At 42.8% G+C, this 18,627-nt stretch overlaps 1 protein-coding gene across 2 annotated transcripts in view; it reads right to left on the minus strand.

Annotated features, from left to right (window-relative positions):
* Positions 1 to 1,330: 1,330 nt before the first annotated feature.
* Positions 1,331 to 18,627, minus strand: part of itih3a.1 (inter-alpha-trypsin inhibitor heavy chain 3a, tandem duplicate 1) — an 82,762-nt gene continuing 65,465 nt past the window's right edge. For both annotated transcript variants that reach the window (XM_086001860.1, XM_086001861.1), the window contains 5 exons: positions 16,142 to 16,255; positions 13,731 to 13,932; positions 6,189 to 6,361; positions 2,571 to 2,682; positions 1,331 to 2,466 (listed from right to left, as the gene is read on the minus strand). In XM_086001860.1, coding sequence (XP_085857986.1) covers positions 2,322 to 2,466; positions 2,571 to 2,682; positions 6,189 to 6,361; positions 13,731 to 13,932; positions 16,142 to 16,255 — 746 coding nt within the window. In that variant the 3' untranslated portion in view covers positions 1,331 to 2,321. The remainder of the gene's footprint in view (positions 2,467 to 2,570; positions 2,683 to 6,188; positions 6,362 to 13,730; positions 13,933 to 16,141; positions 16,256 to 18,627) is intronic.

Genomic DNA, 18,627 nt, shown 5'->3' on the forward strand with positions numbered 1-18,627 from the left:
TTCGGCGGATCCAAACCTGGACTTACTATTTCTAATATACCGTCTAAATTACCGTTTTGTGCATTGTCAGCAGCTTCACTTGCTGAACCCTCATTATTTGCCAGTATTCCGCCTCGATGCAAACCAATAATAACGAAATCGCGGCGCTTTAATCAGGAAGACCAATCTTTTATTGAGGCTGAAATCTCTCGACTTCTAGCAGAGGATATCATTGAACCATGTTCGTCGCCCTGGCGGGCTCAAGTCGTCATTGTCAAGAACCCTCTAAAACCTCACAAACAACGACTATGCATTGATTATTCGCAAACCATCAATCAATATACTGACTTGGACGCCTACCCATTGCCACGCATTGATGATATGGTTAATAAACTGGCCAAATACAAAGTGTTCTCAACTTACGATTTTAAAAGTGCCTATCATCAGGTACCCTTGAAGGTCTCAGATAAGCAGTACACGGCCTTTGAGGCTAATGGACGGCTGTACCAATTTCGTCGCCTCCCATTCGGGGTTACTAATGGAGTGGCTGTCTTCCAACGGGCAATGGATGGCCTGGTTAAACAGGAAAACCTAAGGGACACTTTTCCCCATCTTGATAACATTACGATTGCAGGTCACGATCAACAGGAACACGACGCCAACCTCCAAAAATTTCGGGATGCCCTCCATTGCCGTAACTTAACCTTGAATGAATCTAAGTCTGTTGAGTCGCAACCGACCATCAACATCCTTGGCTACTGCGTAGGCAATGGTATCATTAAGCCAGACCCAGAAAGACTTCGCCCGCTCCAAGAGCTCCCGTCACCTAAGAATCCGGCTTCTTTACGTCGGGCTCTCGGTCTGTTTGCATACTACGCTAAATGGATTCCTCATTTTTCAGACAAAATCCAACCCTTGCTGCATGCTAGATCATTTCCATTGGAAACAGCGGCTGTTGCAGCCTTTAACCTTCTCAAAAAACAGTTGGAGAAAGCGGCTCTTCACTCCATCGATGAGAATCTCCCTAATGTGTTAGACTCCTTTTTCTTACATCACACAGTATCAAAAAATAAATTAGTGAGGATGACCCGAGTAGAAAGGAGCTGTCATTAGAAAATGCGATTGACAAGTGGACTGGACAGGTTGTAGATTAACAAGTGAAGGGAAATATCCAGAGAAGGAAGAAATAAAGTAATCAAACCAGTAAACAAAACAAGAGCTCACATAAATAGACCATGAAAACAGTGCATTGTAAATCTATTTGTCTTGAGAAATTTGGGGATATTAGTCTATTTAATGGAAGATCAGAAACCATAGGAAAAAGAACAGCAATAACAACAGTACACATGGATTGAAATTAATTTAAAATAAAGTTGATTTATTTATTTGTCTACATATGTAAGAATACCTATTGCATGTATAATATGTTTTAACTGATTGTGCACAGAATCTTTATTCAGCGTCACTTCATTTGTGCAGTCATTAGAGCCCATGTAAAGCCTTATATCAGAGCCAGCCCTATCCTGGAAGATACACAAAGTTCCTTGATACTAGCACCGGAGACATTGTTCAGTGTTGCCATTGGACCTCACAAATAAAAATTGAGCAGCAACAATTAAGTTTGTCCTACTATCAAAAATGCTTTTGGAACCAACTTGGTATTTTTAAATGACTAGATAACTCTCTTAAGATGAATCATCTTTAATAATACATATTCAAATTAGAGCTACCCAGCACCATTGTTCCACAGTGGGCACCTTATGCAATGATTGGGTCAACCCAAAGTCAGCGCAATGTTCTGTTGGCCCAGTGTTCCTTCAGCATAATGAGCAGTACTGAAGCCAATCCAGTATCAGGCCACTTTCTCCTGCATTCATTCTCAGTGCTGGAGCTGTACTAGTGTCTGTGCCAGTGTCACTGCCTCTGGAATCAATACTATTGTGTCAAAGTGGCTCTCAATTTAAATCAGGGAACTTCCCTGATACTGTCCCTTAAATGCCCTCCAACTAAGTTGTTACTGGAACCCAACTTACACTACCATATGCTGCCATAGGGCGAATACGCAATTGATTCTGCTGGGAGAATGGACACCAGAATTGCTGCTTTTTACTTTACTGGATCAGCAGTGGAGCTCACCTGACATCAATCAGTTCCATTCTTGACACACACAAGTTAAATCTGGTCAGTTTACATCGGCAGTTTCCGTTATAAATGAACATAGGAATTTATAATTGAAAAGACAGGAAGTGCGTGCAGAAACATGATTTTTAATCTATACTGATTAAATAATAAATTCATGCAAGGGATACGAAAGGGATGGACTTTCACCATCTGCTCTCAGGCTATGGATACAGCGAGCCAAACAAAGAAGAAACAATGTAGTCAGTGGGAGTTCCATCAATAAATCCTTTCCCATTGTAGTGAACAAACCAGCATGGGATATTGGTACCTCGCTTTGGATCGAATCTGTAATATTTCTGGTACCCCCTAAAATTAAAGTCATCAATAAAATGCATTTAACAAATGTACAGAAAAAATACAACTATTAAATAGGACAAATCAAAAGCGTTACACTGTCTTAGATATATTACCTTGATACTCTGAGTTTGTGACCTTTTACAATCATTGTTGCATCAGGTTTGCCTTGATCTAAGCCAGGGCGAATGTTATATATCTCAGCATTTACTTCATGGTAAAACTGGCCTGCATCAAAGTAAAGGTAAATTAATTTGACAGGAAAGTCACAAATACAGTACAGTGTAGTAACAGCCGGATGCCCATGGGGAATAATGGACCACATTGTTTATTCTTCCAGTGAGGAAGACCAAATGATTCATTGTGGTGAAAGAGTTAGGAAGCTGTTGCTAAATTTTGTGATAAACCAAGAATCTCACTTTTCTCCATTGTGTCATGCTTTTGCTTGTGCAATAGCTTTGGTGGTAATTTGGTTCAGTATAAAATTAATTTAATAGTAGGTAAATTCATTAAAATTGATTTTAAAGTAAAGTTTGGAATGGGAATGTTCCAATTGTGGCGGCAGGATAATAATCTCCATTATTTATGTGAGTTCTGGGAGTGAAATCCCTTTAACCAGGGGTGAATATTCCTCTCACTAATTTTTCACGAATGAGTGATTGAACTGATGTCAACATTTAGTTTGATGATTCTAGCTAACATAAAAGGGAATCCAAAAGTCTTCTATAGGCATATAAATAGTAAACATGTAATAAGAGGAGGGGTGGGGCTGATTAGGGACCAAAAAGGAGACCTATGCATGGAGGCAGAGGGCACGGCTGAGGTACTAAAAGTATTTTGCATCTGTCTTCACCAAGAAAGAAAATGCTGCCAAAGTCATAGTGAAAGAGGAGGAGAGGAGATACTGGGTGGGATAAAAATTGATAAAGAGGAGGTACTCAAAAGGCTGGCTGTATTTAAAGTAGATAAGTCACCAGAACCGGATGGGATGCATCCTAGGATGCTGAGGGAAGTAAAGGTGGAAATTACGAGGTACTGGCCATACTCTTCCAATCCACCTTGGATACGGGGGTGGTGCCACAGGTATGGAAAATTCCAAAAGTTACACCCTTGTTCATAAAAAGGGTGTAAGGATAAACCCAGCAACTACAGGCCAGTCAGTTTAATCTCGGTAGTGGGGAAGCTTTTAGAAATGATAAACCGGGACAAAATTGACAGCCACTTGGACAAGTGTGGATTAATTAAGGAAAGCCAGCACGGATTTGTTGAAGGCAAATCGTGTTTAACTAGCACAGATTTGTTAAAGGCAAATCGTGTTTAACTAACTTGATGGAGTTTTTTGACGAGGTAACAGAGAGGGAAGATGAGGGCAATGTGGTCAACGTGGTGTACATGGACTTCCAAAAGGCATTTGATAAAGTGCCACATAATAGGCTTGCCAGCAAATTTGAAGCCCATGGAATAAAAGGAACAGTATCAGCATGGATACGAAATTGGCTAAGTGACAGGAAACAGAGAGTAGTGGTGAAGAGTTGTTTATCAGACGGGAGGAAGGTATGCAGTGGTGTTCCCCAGGGGTCGGTACAAGGACCACTGCTTTTCCTGATATATATTAATGACTTGGATGTGGGTGTACAGGGCACAATGTCAAAATTTGCAGATGACACAAAATTTGGAAGTATAGTGAACAATGAGGAGGATAGTGATAGACTTCAAGAGGGCATAGACAGGCTGGTGGAATGGGCGGACATGTGGCAGATGAAATTTAATGCAGAAAAGTGCAAAGTGATAAATTTTGGTATGAAGAACAAGGAGAGGCAATATAAACTAAAGGGTACAATTCTAAAGGGGGTGCATGAACAGAAAGACCTAGGAATATATGTGCACAAATCATTGAAGGTGGCAGGGCAGGTTAAGAAAGTGGTTAAAAAAGCATACGGGATCCTGGGCTTCATAAATAGAGGCATAGGGCTCGATTTTCCAAGCCCCGAGGAGGCGGGTTTGGAGGCAGGAGTGGTGGGAAAATTGCAGAATCGGGGGGCAGGAACCCATCCCACCCCCAACCCACCTCCGTGTCAATGTCCCAGGAGGTGGGTACCCAACTTGTGCTGGGAGCCGCCTCCCCGAGGCGGGAAGGGGATTAGTGCCAATTAACTGCCTGTTAACAGGTAGTTAACAGGCAGTTTTTTGCCTAATCCCTATTTTGAGCCCTGAAGTGTGGGCTGTCTGACGGCTCCGAACCACGGCAAGTTAGCGAGGCGGACCGTCGGTCTGCAGGGGTTGGAGGGGTGGAGATGTCCGTTGTGCAGGTGAGTGATGGGTGCATGTGTGCAGAGGTAAGTGTGTGAGGTAAGTGTAAAGTGTTTTAATAAGTTTTACTTACCTTTACTTTCTCCTGCAGGCTTCCTTCCTTCAGTTCTCGGGAGTCCCTCAGCTCACCGGCACAGAAAGCAGAATGGCCACTGAACTGTCAAAAGCTGCAGCCTCTGCTTTCTGGTCTGGAGAGCTCTCTAACTGAGTCTGAGTAGAAGGGCTCAAGTTAGAAGTCAGATTGTCAGTGTTTGATAGCTTCACAGAGCTGTCAAATGCTGATTTTTCATCTGTCAAAAGCGCTTGACAGATGAAATGTCAATCGCTGATGTCACCAGTAACCAGGTGTCCCTTAATTGGCCTGCTGAGCCCGCTGGGTGGGCTTAACAAGGTCAATCAAGGGAAAGTAGCATGGGTTGGCCACAAGTCAATGGAGGCGGGACTACAACCCAAAAAGTAGGAATCCCGCCTCCAAAAGCTTCCCATTGACAAAATCGAGCCCATAGAGTACAAAAGCAAGGAAGTTATGATGAACCTTTATAAAACACTGGTTCGGCCTCAGCTGGAGTAATGTGTCCAATTCTGGGCGCTGCACTTTTGGAAGGATGTGAAGGCCTTAGAGAGGGTGTGGAAAAGATTTACAAGAATGGTTCCAGGGATGAAGGACTTCAGTTACGTGGATAGACTGGAGAAGCTGGGGTTGTTCTCCTTAGAGCAGAGAAGGTTGAGAGGGGATTTGATAGAGGTGTTCAAAATCATGAGGGGTCTAGACAGAATAGATAGAGAGAAACTGTTCCCATTGACAGAAGGGTCGAGAACCATAGGACACAGATTTAAGGTGATTGGCAGAAGAACCAAAGGCGACATGAAGAAAAAATGTTTACGCAGCGAGTGGTTAGGATCTGGAATGCACTGCCTGAGAGGGTGGTGGAGGCAGATTCAAACGTGGCTTTCAAAAGGTAATTGGATAAGTACCAGAAGGAAAAAAAATTGCAGGGCTACAGGGAAAGGGCGGGGGACTGGGACTAGCTGAAGTGCTCTTGCAGAGAGCCGGCACGGGCTCGACGGGCCAAATGGCCTCCTTCTGTGCTGTAACCATTCTATGATTCTATGATCCAGTGACACAAAACTGAACATAGAGTGCCAAATTCTCTCCACGGATGTTGCCTGACCTGCTGAGTTTTTCCAGCATTTTCTGTTGTTATGCCAAATTCACTGTCTGTTTCAGTGAAGGATGGAAATGACCGCTCTTGGAACATCCATCCTGCACAGTCATCAATAAATATGGTTCTGGAGTATAATAGCTTTTGATGCAAAGGAATTTGTAAAACCATTTCACCATTGTACAAGAGCTATATCCCCTTTTAATGGTGTTCAATGTTTAACTATGACAGGGCAGGTAATGAAGTGGATATTCTACATACCAAGTAATCCATGGGTAATATTTGAGAGCCTGTGGCTGTCAAGTGTATAAAATCCCAGAAAGTCTCTGTGTAGAGGGTGATTTTTCCAGACCCGATGCAGTACAATGACAAATGTTGCTTCATCTCCCATCGTTACTGTGAGATTCTTTTCTTTCATGATCGAGATTGAGAAACTAGGAAATAAATGATAGAGATGATGTATTATGCAGTGTCGAAACTGATACCTGGATACTGAATGAGCACAAATAAAGCTCCCAAAACAGTCCATTTTAGTAATCCATTTTTTAATAACGTTTATATATATTAATAAGAATACAATCCATGCAGCCCCACTCAATTGGTCTGTGGTAACGATCAATCTGATTGGTCCTTGCTATCAAGATGGACCAATCAGATGCCATTTGTGAACCCGTCTCTGAGCACAGTGGCAGGATCAAAGAGCTCCTCGGCCTCAGACCCCATCCTATGCTCCTGCTTCTCAGTCTCACACTTTCTTACCGCAGGCTAATGGGCATCCTCCATCCGACCACTTCTTGCATTCTCCGTGCACTCGCTCTAAGCTCCACTGACTCTGTGAAGCACATCTTCGAGCTAGCACCTTCAGTATTTTGATATTAATTTTACTTTTTTTTTTAAAAGCACACTTTGTGTAGGACTTCAGAAAGGGATCTGAAAGAGTAACTGGCAATCAGAGCAGATGTACGGAGGGAGTGGGAAGATGCTAAGGAGAGGAAGCCTGGCAGCCTGAAAGCAGGGAGGACTACTCCTGGTTCAGCATCCTACATCAACATCAAACAATGTCAACCAATTAAGAGAGGTACTGGGGCTCAAGTCTTAGCAGGGCAATCTGAACATTGTATTATGGAGGAGGGGGGCTGGGTGGGGTGGGGTTGTGGTTCATGAAATAAAAACAGGAGGTGCTTCATTCCATAATATTAAATACTTTACCACTTATCCTTGAGGAAAGCTACAGGACATCAACAGTTTTCAGTTAAAATATATGTATGTCAGACATAGTGTTTTACAAGTAGATATTCTTACCATTTCCTCTTTATTTTTGGAATTCGATTGGAAGATTGGCATGGTAGGCAACTGCAGATTTTGGCTTATACTTTTGGATTATCGAATTGATCAGAATGGGATTGCGTTTTCCTGCTACCTGTTGTTTCTTGGGCTATGCAGCTGTGCTTGTTTTCAGATTAGATCTTTCCAATGGATGCGCACCCATGTGTGAAGCCAGAACAGGTGGTTTCTTTTCCTGTTCCTCATTCACATTTGTCCTGCTGTGGTTAAGGTACATCCCATTTTGAGTGCATTCATGCAGGTTTGGCAAAACATATGCTGCCACTTTCATATTCCGAGAGATCTAACTGCCTGCTCCCCTCTGTGGGACAACTAGGAAATCCCTCCTGTGTTATGTGTTTTCATAGTGACCTGATCTGTGTCTTTCATGGTTCTCCCACTTGCTGTAAGTTGACGCAATCACCTACAAGGCAAGAATTATCTTAAAGATGGTTACATCACTTTCTTTCTGAGGCAAAAACCTTAGGTTTCCAGGTTGAAACTGGCGTCTTTTTGATTGCTTTTATTGAGGAGGATGGTTAACTTTACAGCTCGATGTTATATTGGTTTCTATGGAAATAGTGAACTCATCTTGCTTAGGAGAAGGTTGAATAGATGATTTTAACTGGGTGATTTTGGATGAGGAATAAGAACTATCTGCTCTGTGATTCCTGAACTATCCATCAGCCACAATCTGTGGGAGGAACAACTGAAAATTCTGCATTGTATCTTCCAGTACAGTTGTATTGTTGGTAGCCAAAGATTATGAATCATAAGAATAAAAGAAATAGGAGCAGGAGTAGGCCATTTGGCCCTTCGAGTCTGCTGATCTTTTACCTCAATTCCACCTTTCTGCACTATTCCCATATCCCTTGAGTGCCAGTTATCTGGGTGTGGTCTCATCAAGGCCTTGTACAACTATATTAAGACATTCCTACTCTTATACTCTAATCCCTTTGTAATAAAGGCTAACATACGAAATATCTATCGCTCTCTGTCTTGAATATACTCAACAACTGAGCATCCACAGCCCTCTGGAGTACAGAATTCCAAAGATTCACAACCCTTTGAGTGAAGAATTTTCTCCTCATCTCTGTCCTAAGTGGCCAACCCCTTATTCGGAGACTGTGACCCCTAGTTATAGACTCCCCAGCCAGGGGAAACATCCTCCCAGCATCTACCCAGTCAAGCCCCTTAAGAATTTTATAGGTTTCAATGAGGTCATCTCTCATTCTTCTAAACTCAAGGGAATATCGGCTTAATCTTCTCAATCTCGCCTCATAGTAAAATCTTCTGATGTAAGAAACTACTAAGCACTTGGTTTGAGTATTAAACAAGGCTTTAATCAACAGTTTCACAACCATGAGTTCTAGTTACATCACTAGTTCCTGGTTACAAAAACGTCCTGAGCAAGCTGGGCCCATGCCCGAGTATTTATACTTTCCCGGGACGGCGCCACCAGCAGGCCGCCCAGTGTTATACCATGAGTCATTTCTTCATGAATGGTAAGATTCATGACATCTTCTCATCCCAGAAATCAGTCTAGTGAACCTTCATTGCGGCCCCTTTAAGACAAGTATATCCTTTCTTAGGTAAGGAGACCAAAACTGTACATTGTACCTAGGTGTAGTCTCACCAAGGCCCTATACAACTGTAGTAAGACATCGCTACTCTTATACTCCAATCTCTTTATAATAAAGGATAACATACCATTTCCTTTCTTAATTGCTTGCTGTACCTGCATGTTAACTTTCTGTGATTCATGTATAAGGACACCCAGGTCCCTCTGAACACCAACATTTCTCAATCTCTCACCATTTAAAAAATATTCTGCTTTTCTATTTTTCCTACCAAAGTGGATAACTTCACACTTCTCCACATTATATTCCATCCACAATGTTCTTGCCCACTCACTTAACATGCCTATATCCCTTCGCAGCCTCTTTGTATCCTCCTCACAGCTTACTTTCCCACCTAACTTTGTATTGTCAGCAAACTTGGATACATTTCACTCGGTTCCCTCATCTAAGTCATTAATATAGATTATGAATAGCTAAGGCCCCAGCACTGATCCTTACGGTGCCCACTAGCCTGCCCACTTGAAAATGATTTGCTTTTTCCTACTCTCTATTTTCTGTCCTTTAGCCAATCCTCAATCCATGCTAATACATTACCGCCAACCCCATGAGCCCTAATTTTGTATAATAACCTCTTATGTAGCACCTTATTGAATGCTTTTTGAAAATCCAAATACACTACATCTACTGGTTTCCCCTTATCTACCCTGCTAGTGACAAACCTCAAAAAACTCCAACAGATTTGTCAAACACGATTTCCCTTTCATAAATCCGTGTTGACTCTGCCCAATCATTTTCTAAGTGCCCTGTTACCTCATCCTTAGATTCTAACATTTTCCCTATTATTGATGGCAGGCTAAACTGGCCTATAATTCCCTGTTTTAGCTCTCCCTCCTTTCTGGAATAGCAGGGCTATGTTTGCTAACTTCCAATCCACAGGGACCGTTCTAGAATCTAGGGTACTCTAGAAGATCAAAACCAATGCATCCGCTATCTCTGTAGCCACCTATTTTAAAACCATAGGGCATAGGTCGTCAGGTCCAGGGGATTTGTCGACTTTTAGTCCCATTAATTTCTCCAGTACTATTTATTTACTAATAATAATTTCTTTGAGTTCCAGATTCTCGCTAGAACCTTGGTTCCCCACTATTTCCGGAATGTTTTTTGTGTCTTCTACCGTGAAGACAGATACAAAAGGCTCAATTTTCAGTGTGCCGTGGAGTCGGGATTGGAGGTGTGCAGGGGGCTAAAATCCCGAAATCGGGGGTCCCGACCCCATCCCACCCCCAACCCGTCTCCATGCCAGTTTCAAAGGAGGCAGGTACTCGCCCCGCACTGGAACCCGCCTCCCCGAGGCGGGAAGGGATTAGTGCCAATTAACTGCCTGTTAACAGGTAGTTAACAGGCAGTTTTTAGCCTAATCCCTATTTTTAAGCTTGAACTGTGAGATTCCCGACGGCTCCAAATCACGCCAAGTTGGAGGAGTTGGGCTGTTGGGTTGAAGGGCTTGGAAGGGTCGAGATGTTGGTGTTCAGGTGAGTGATGAGTGCATGAGTGCAAAGGTAAGGGTGTTTGGTGTGTCTAAAGTGATTAAAGAAGTGTAAAATACCTTTTCTTACCTTTTCAGCCTTCCTTCCTTTAGGTTCGGGGAGTCCCTCATCTCACCAGCACAGAAAGCAGAATGGCTGCGATCTGTCAAAAGTGACAGCCTGCAGCTTTCTGTGCAGGAGAGATTTCTAACTGAGTCTGTGGAGAAGGACTCATGTTAGAAGACTGTCAGTGTTTGACAGCTTCAAACAGCTGTGAAACACTGATATTTCATCTGTCAAAACATCTTGACAGATGAAATTTCAGTCTGTGACATCACCTGTTGCCGGGTGGCCCTTAATTGGCCTGCTGAGCCCACTGGGCAGGCTCAACAAGGTCAATCAAGTTAAAATCACGTGGATTGGCCGCATCTCGATGGAGGCGGGACTACAACCCCGAAAGTTGTAGTCCCGCCTCCATCCCGACTCCTGAATGAAAATCCAGCCCAAAGTATTTGTTTAATGTCTCTGCCATTTCCTTATTCCCCATTATAATTTCTTCTGTCTCTGCCTCTAAAGGACCCTCGTTTACTTTCGCTAATCTTTTCCTTTTTACATACCTCTCTTCTTCTTAGTCAGTCCCTCGGAACCGAGGATGACATGCTTCCACATTAAAAATGAGTTTGCAGGTGACTGATGAGTCCAATGCGGGACCTACAGTCTCTGTCACTGGTGGGGCAGATGGTGGTTGAAGGGGCGGGTGGGTGGGGTGCTTGGGTTGATGTGCGCTCCTTGCGCTGCCTGTGCTTGGTTTCTGCTTGCTCCTGGTGAAGAGACTCGAGGTGTTCGGCGCCTTCCCGAATGCTTCTCCTCCAATTTGTGCGGTCTTGGGCCAGGGATTTCCAGGTGTCGGTGGGGATGTTACATTTTTTCAAGGAGGCTTTGAGGGTGTCCTTGAAACATTTCCTCTGCCCACCTGGGGCTCTCTTGCCATGCCGGAGCTCTGAGTAGAGCGCTTGTTTTGGGAGTATCGTATCGGGCATGCGGACAATGTGACCCGTCCATCGAAGCTGATCGAGCGTGGTCAAAGCTTCGATGTTGGGGATGTTGGCCTGAGCAAGAACACTGACGTTGGTGCACCTATCCTGCCGATGGATTTGCAGGATCTTGCGGAGGCAGCATTGGTGGTACCTCTCCAGTGCTTTGAGGTGCCTGCTGTACATGGTCAATGTCTCTGAGGCATACAGCAGGGCGGGTATCACTGCTGCCCTGTAGACCATGAGCTTAGAGCCAGGTTTGAGGTCCTGGTCTTCAAACACTCTCTTCCTCAGGGGACCGAAGGCTGCACTGGCACACTCAAGGCGGTGTTGGACTTCGTCGTCGATGTCTGCCCTTGTTGACAGTAGGCTTCCAAGGTATGGAAAGTGGTCCACGTTGTCCAAGGCCTTGTCGTGGATTTTGATAATCGGGGGGCAGTACTGTGTGGCGGGGGCAGGTTGGTAGAGGAGCTTTGTCTTCCGGATGTTTAGTGTAAGGCCCATGCTCTCGTACGCTTCAGTGAAGGTGTTGACGATGGTTTGGAGTTCGACCTCCGAGTGAGCGTAGACGCAAGCGTCGTCTGCATACTGTAATTTGACGACAGAGGATGGGACGACCTTGGATCTGGACTGGAGGTGACGGAGGTTGAACAGTTTCCTGTTTGTTCTGTAAATTAGCTCCACTCCAGCGGGGAGCTTACTGAAGGTGAGATGGAGCATTGCAGCAAGGAAGATCGAGAAGAGCGTTGGTGCGATGACACAGCCTTGCTTGACCCCGGTTCGTACGTGAATTGGGTCTGTGGTGGAACCGTTGGTCAGGATCACGGCTTGCATGTCGTCATGAAGCAGGCGGAGGATGGTGACAAACTTTTGAGGGCAGCCGAATTTGAGGAGGACACTCCATAATCCCTCACGGTTGACAGTGTTGAAGACCTTTGTGAGATCAAAGAAGGCCATGTACAGTGGTTGGTGCTGTTCCCTGCATTTCTCTTGTAATTGGCATGCGGTGAAGATCATGTCCATTGTGCCCCTTAGTGGTCGGAATCCGCATTGCGACTCTGGGAGGAGCTCTTCGGCCACTGGGAGAAGGCGATTGAGGAGGATTCTTTCAATGACTTTCCCTGTGGCAGATACATACCTAAAGAAGCTTTTACAATCTGTTTTTATGTCTCTTGCTAGTTTACTCAGTGTTGGAACGGCTGCAGAGTACTCAACTGCTACTCATGTTCCTCTAGATTTGTCCCTTAAGTCTAGTCCTATTGGATTATGATACTACAGGAGATTGAGTCTGTCACAGATATCTACAGCACATTCAATTCATTGCAGTGTATCTTGCATCTTCCTGTAATGGATTTATTGGAGACTGAACGGAATAGGTAATCATTCCCCTTTTGTCCACAGCAAGCCATAACCTTTCAGTTCTCTGGAGGCAGGTGGTGATTCGTAAAGGTAGCTCAAACAGATAGAATTTTTTTTAAAATTCAGATTGAATTTGTGCTGTGATCCTTGAATAAGTTCTATCACTGCACTTGATGCTGCGGGGATTCTGGAGAGTTGTGCATTTCTCCCCTTCCCATTTTATCTCCACTCCAAGCACTGCTCTGGTTGCACCTGTCTGTTTCACTCCCTGTATGATATTTGCTCATTTTCCTCCAATTTGTATCGTCTCACCTGCATACCATCAATTTCTGTGGTCCAATTATTTGTTCCCTCTACTTGGACTAATCTTTGATTGTTATGTCAAAAACCTTTGCTAGTACAGATTCCATGATTTCCAGCCCTGCTAATATTGGGCCTGAATAGACCTCTTATGGTTCTCTTTGCCTGAGAGAAGACCCTCCCTACAATGGGATTTCATAGCAACCGTGGCAACACTCTTCAAAATAATTTGTTGCATGCAAAGTGCTTTGGGACATTTTTAAGAGGTGTGATAAGGCACTATAAATGTCTTTCTTTTATAATATTGATCATCTCAGTACTTTTGTATTTTTGAAATTAATGTCAATCAGATTAACTTTGCTTCAGTTATGAATCGCCACTTGTTATTGTAGAAATATTGCTATTCTGCCTTGTGTGTGATGTTGACTTCTTGGTTCTTATTTGCATTTTTGCCTTGGATTTATTCTTCACATATTGTAACTAATATAATTCAAAAATTCCAACGATAAACCAAAATAGATTTCTACCAAAGCGCATTAGTTGTACAAATTAGGTTTGACATTGCAAGGCATTTTGTGAGAATTGAACCTTTTGTTTCTTGGCTATATTTGTATTTGTGTTGCCACCAACTGTTTTCTGAAACACAAATGCAATGCTGCTGTGTGACTGTACAAACCGTACCTCTCTTTTGTTAAAGATGCTGTTGATGACCAGGGGAAAATAATCTTGTCTTCTCCATGAAAGACTGTAATCGCTTGAGTCGATACTTCCACTTTTACATCCATTTTGTTGTTCACAATTCCAAACTTTCCAAAGTATGTGTTTATTTTCTTGTTATTTTCTATTTTCTTCTCTCCAATCAACTGTCCATTTACCACAAAGCCTGCGCGTAAATTTAAAAACACATTCATTAATGTTAATCAATTGTGACAGTCAACTTAAAATCTGCGGAATCGCTTTTTCATAAAAAGAAATGATGAATGTAAAGAGCCGGTTATAGGGAGGCTCCCGCAAACTGGCGATCTTATGGAACAGCTGAATTGTTGATAGCTGAGAAAAAGAAGGAAATGCTTGGAATGGGATGTAACATTTTGATTATGTTGTTATGGGGAATCCCTCGCCACACCAGCTATGATGTTTCTAGAAAAAGATCCTTTTGATATATTAACTAAGTTGACAAAAACTCGATAAAATAAAAAGAAAATAACTGCAAATGCTGGAAATCCGAAACCATAACATAAAATACTGGAAACACGCAGCTCCTCATTTCTAACAAAGGGTTACACACCTAAATGGTGACACCTGCCTTGTCTCTTTTTAGACAGTGTCCTAGGCCCAACCATCTTCAGCTGCTTCATCAATGACCTTCCCTCCATCATAAGGTAGAAGTAGGAATGTTTGCTGATGATTGCACAATTTTCAGTTCCATTCGCAACTCCTCAGATAGTGAAGCAGTCCGTGCCCGCATGCAGCAAGACCTGGACAATATTCAGGCTTGGGCTGATAAGTGGCAAGTAACATTCATGCCACACAAGTGCCAGGCAATGATCATCTCCAACAAGAGAAAGAATAACCACCTCCCCATGCTATTCAATGGCATTACTATCATTGAATCCCCCACCATCAACATCCATGCAGTCACCACTGATCAGAAACTTAACTGGACCAGCCACATAAATACTGTGGATACAAGAGCAGGTCAGAGGCTGGGTATTCTTTGGTGAGTGACTCACCTGATTCTCCAAAGCTTTTCCACCATCTACAAGGCACAAATCAGGAATGTGATGGAATACTCTCCACTTGCTTGGATGAGTGCAGTGCCAACAACACTCAAGAAGCTCGATACCATCCAGGACAAAGCAGCCCACCTGATCGGCACCCCAACCACCACCTTAAACATTCAGTCCCTCCACCACTGGCGCATCGTATCTGCAGTGTGTACCATCTACAAGATGCACTGCAGCAACTTGCCAAGGCTTCTTCAACAGCATCTCCCAAACCCGCAACCTCTACCACCTAGAAGGACAAGGGCAGCAGGTGCATGGGAACACCACCACCTCCAAGTTCCCCTCCAAGTCACACACCATCCTGACTTGGAAATATATCGCCTTCCTTGATCGCCGCTGGATCAAAATCCTGGAAGTCCCTCTCTAACAGCACTGTGGGAGTACCATCAACACATGGACTGCAGCAGTTTAAGAAGGCGGCTCATCACCACCTTCTCAAAGGCAATTAGGGATGGGCAATAAATGCTGGCCTTGCCAGTGGTGCCCACATCCCAGGAAATGAATAAAAAAAAGATGCTGATCGATCTGCTGTGCATTTCTAGTGCTTTCCGTTTTTGAGTGAAAAACAGACAATATTTTCTCTGAAAGAAACAAAGTACTGTGGAAATTTTCCTTCACATCGCAACACTGTAAATATTAATATATAGACGCATAACTCTTCGAATAAGAAATATTTTTGTATATAAATTCAAAAAAAAATATACGGTACTTATGCCTTTTCAATCAAATTGTCACTGTGATTCTCAGCAGTTGATTAACAGTATAATAAATTGTTACAGCACAAGTTGGGGCCAAATGATTATAAATCTACAATGTTTTGAGTCTCTATCAGGGCAATAAGGATGGCAGGGATTCAGTGAAGTGGCCATGATGTCAAGGATGGCAAGATACAAGAAGACCCTACTCAATGTGGAAGGCTACTTCAGAGAGCCCATGAGTAAAAGTGATGGGAAATAATGAAGAAAGTAGTGGTGAATTATCCATAAGATTTGGACAAAACAGAAGTGCACTTAGACAGGTCACTTCATAAAGTTAGAAGCATTACACTGGACTGTCAATTCAAAAGACTGCTTCAAATCCTGGCCCTATCTGACAGTTAAGTTGAAATGTGGAAAAGCACCATAATAAATCAGAGGCTTTGATTGTCCTTTAGCAGCCAGGAATGTAGGTCATACAGTAGACTTCCAGAATGGGCAGCTTTAATGTCACTGTATGATCTGTTAACTCAAGGTACGTTTCTGTTTGGTAGCAATGCACAGTTATTTTTCCTTCTTTGTGACAGCTTGAGACATAGTATGTGCCTACCTGTATATGGATCCGTGACCAAATTTAGAATTGCACCTGGTTTCCCATCAATGTTGAAACAAATGGCATCATTGTGATTGTTTATTGAAATGATAAAATGAGGATCGCTGTCAACTTGAAAAAGATGTCAAAGTTTTAGAACATTTAAATCACTGTCACCTTTATATAAAACAAGCTTTCAGTCCATGACACTTCAACTTCACACATTGTTACTGATGTAAAACTATCTTGAAAGAAAGCCAGCCATTTCCTTCTGCTTTTTCTGAATTTTGCAGGGAGCCAGAGTTTAACAAACGGTTACCCTGTAATGAATCTCTTGATGTGCTTAAAATGAATTGGTCTCTAACTGACCTTGGGTATTTACAGCAATTAGACCGCCTGGCCTAAAAGGCACAGTTTATTTTAACAGCAGAATAATACGTTATGCTCTTGTCCTTATAAAGATTCTAATATAAAAATAAATTTAAAATATTGAATTTGATGCTCTATACATAACTTACTCCGTACTTCATAATTCTGTAAATTTAATCATGTATACATATTTATTGAATACAAGAAGCATACTAATAATTAGATCCTTTTTTCCAACAATGAGACATTCAAAATGTATGCGATAGAGAGTGTAATGTGTTTGTTTTAAAAAGGGAGTCATAAGTGATATGTGCTATATCAGAGTTAGTGGTGTATCAAATTATGTTGCTTTCTCTTGTAATGTTTTTTGCCCCTTTTCTCTCACCATCTCCTGTCCTCAAGACGTTGACCCTCACAGGGGGTTGGTTCCACAGTTGTCTTTCGCTCGCTGGCACTTCACCTAAGTATTTTTTCTCCACATGTGGGTCAAGAATGTGCAAACACTTTCTAGTGAAACTCACTGGATAGTGAACAGGACTGGTTCATTTTCCCTTCCTTAGTGCAGCAGTGATGAAGTTAATTAGCACTATGGATTGAAGCTGAGACCTTCTGGTCTGTATGGCTTCGTTACGCAATGCTTTTAGTAAATAATTGATCAGGGCGCTGTTTCAAATAATATTCTAAGCAGAGATTATTATACTTTGTCTGTATTTGATCTTATTTCTTAAATATAGAAGCACATTGAGTTACTTTTTTTTAATATGACAACCACAATATGAAGGTTACAATATCACAGACTAGACCTTTTTCACCCAGCACCAAATTTATCATAATTATTTAGCATAATTGAGTTCTAACAAACATAAAATAAGTTAACCAGACAACTTACTAGATAGGCAATCCAGTACTGAGGACAAATAGGTTATATTTAAAGCCATTCTCAAACAGAATGAAGCCATGTATGTCAAAATGATTAAAAGAGGGGCATGTGACAAAATCAGGAATATGGCTGACCAGGAATGTGCAGAGACAAATCGGATTGAAACAGAAGGCATTCTACACACATAAGTGGCAGGTAATATTCGTGCCACAGAATTGCCAGGCAATGACTATCTCCAACAAGCGAGAGTCTAACCACCTCTCCTTGACATTCAAAGGCATTAACATCGCTGAATCCCCCACTATCAACATCCTGGGGGGGTCACCATTAACCAGAAACTTAACTGGACCAGCCACATAAATACTGTGGCAACAAGAGCAGGTCAGAGGCTAGCTATTCTGTGGCGAGTGTCTCACCTCCTGACTCCCCAAAGCCTTTCCACCATCTACAAGGCACAAGTAAGGAGTGTGATGGAATACTCTCCACTTGCCTGGATGAGTGCAGCTCCAACAACACTCAAGAAGCTCGAAACCATCCAGGACAAAGCAGCCCGCTTGATTGGCACCCCATCCACCACCTTAAACATTCACTCCCTCCACCACCGGCATACCGTGGCTGCAGTGTGTACCATCTACAAGATGCACTGCAGCAACTCGCTAATGCTTCTTCGGCAGTACCTCCCAAACCCACGACCTCTTCCACCTAGAAGGACAAGGGCAGCAGGCGCATGGGAACACCACCACCTCCAAGTTCCCCTCCAAGTCATACACCATCCTGACTTAGAAGTATATCGCCGATCCTTCATCGTCGCTGGGTCAAAATCCTGGAACTCCCTACCTAACAGCACTGTGGGAGTACCATCACCACACGGACTGCAGCGGTTCAAGAAGGCGGCTCACCACCACCTTCTCAAGGGCAACTAGGGATGGGCAATAAATGCTGGCATTGCCAGCGACGCCCTGATCCCATAAACAATTTTTTTTTTTAATTAGATATGCTAGGGGAGCAGACCACATTGGCAAATGGCTTTTAACCTAGATAAATGCAGTGACATGCATCTTGCTAGGGCCATCACTAAATATACATATCATTTGAAGGGAACAATACAGGTTGAGAGAGAAAAAGATCTTGATGTTATTGAGCAGAGATCACTGAAGGCTCATGACCAATGTCGAGAAATTGTAGCTAAAGCTAACGGGGTATTGGGTTGTATTAATGGAACCATGCAATATAAATCAAAGGGCACCAATTTGTC

This window comes from Somniosus microcephalus, chromosome 11, assembly GCF_052327205.1.
Source record: "Somniosus microcephalus isolate GS21.2 chromosome 11, FLI_Smic_1.0, whole genome shotgun sequence".
NCBI lineage: Eukaryota > Metazoa > Chordata > Chondrichthyes > Squaliformes > Somniosidae > Somniosus > Somniosus microcephalus.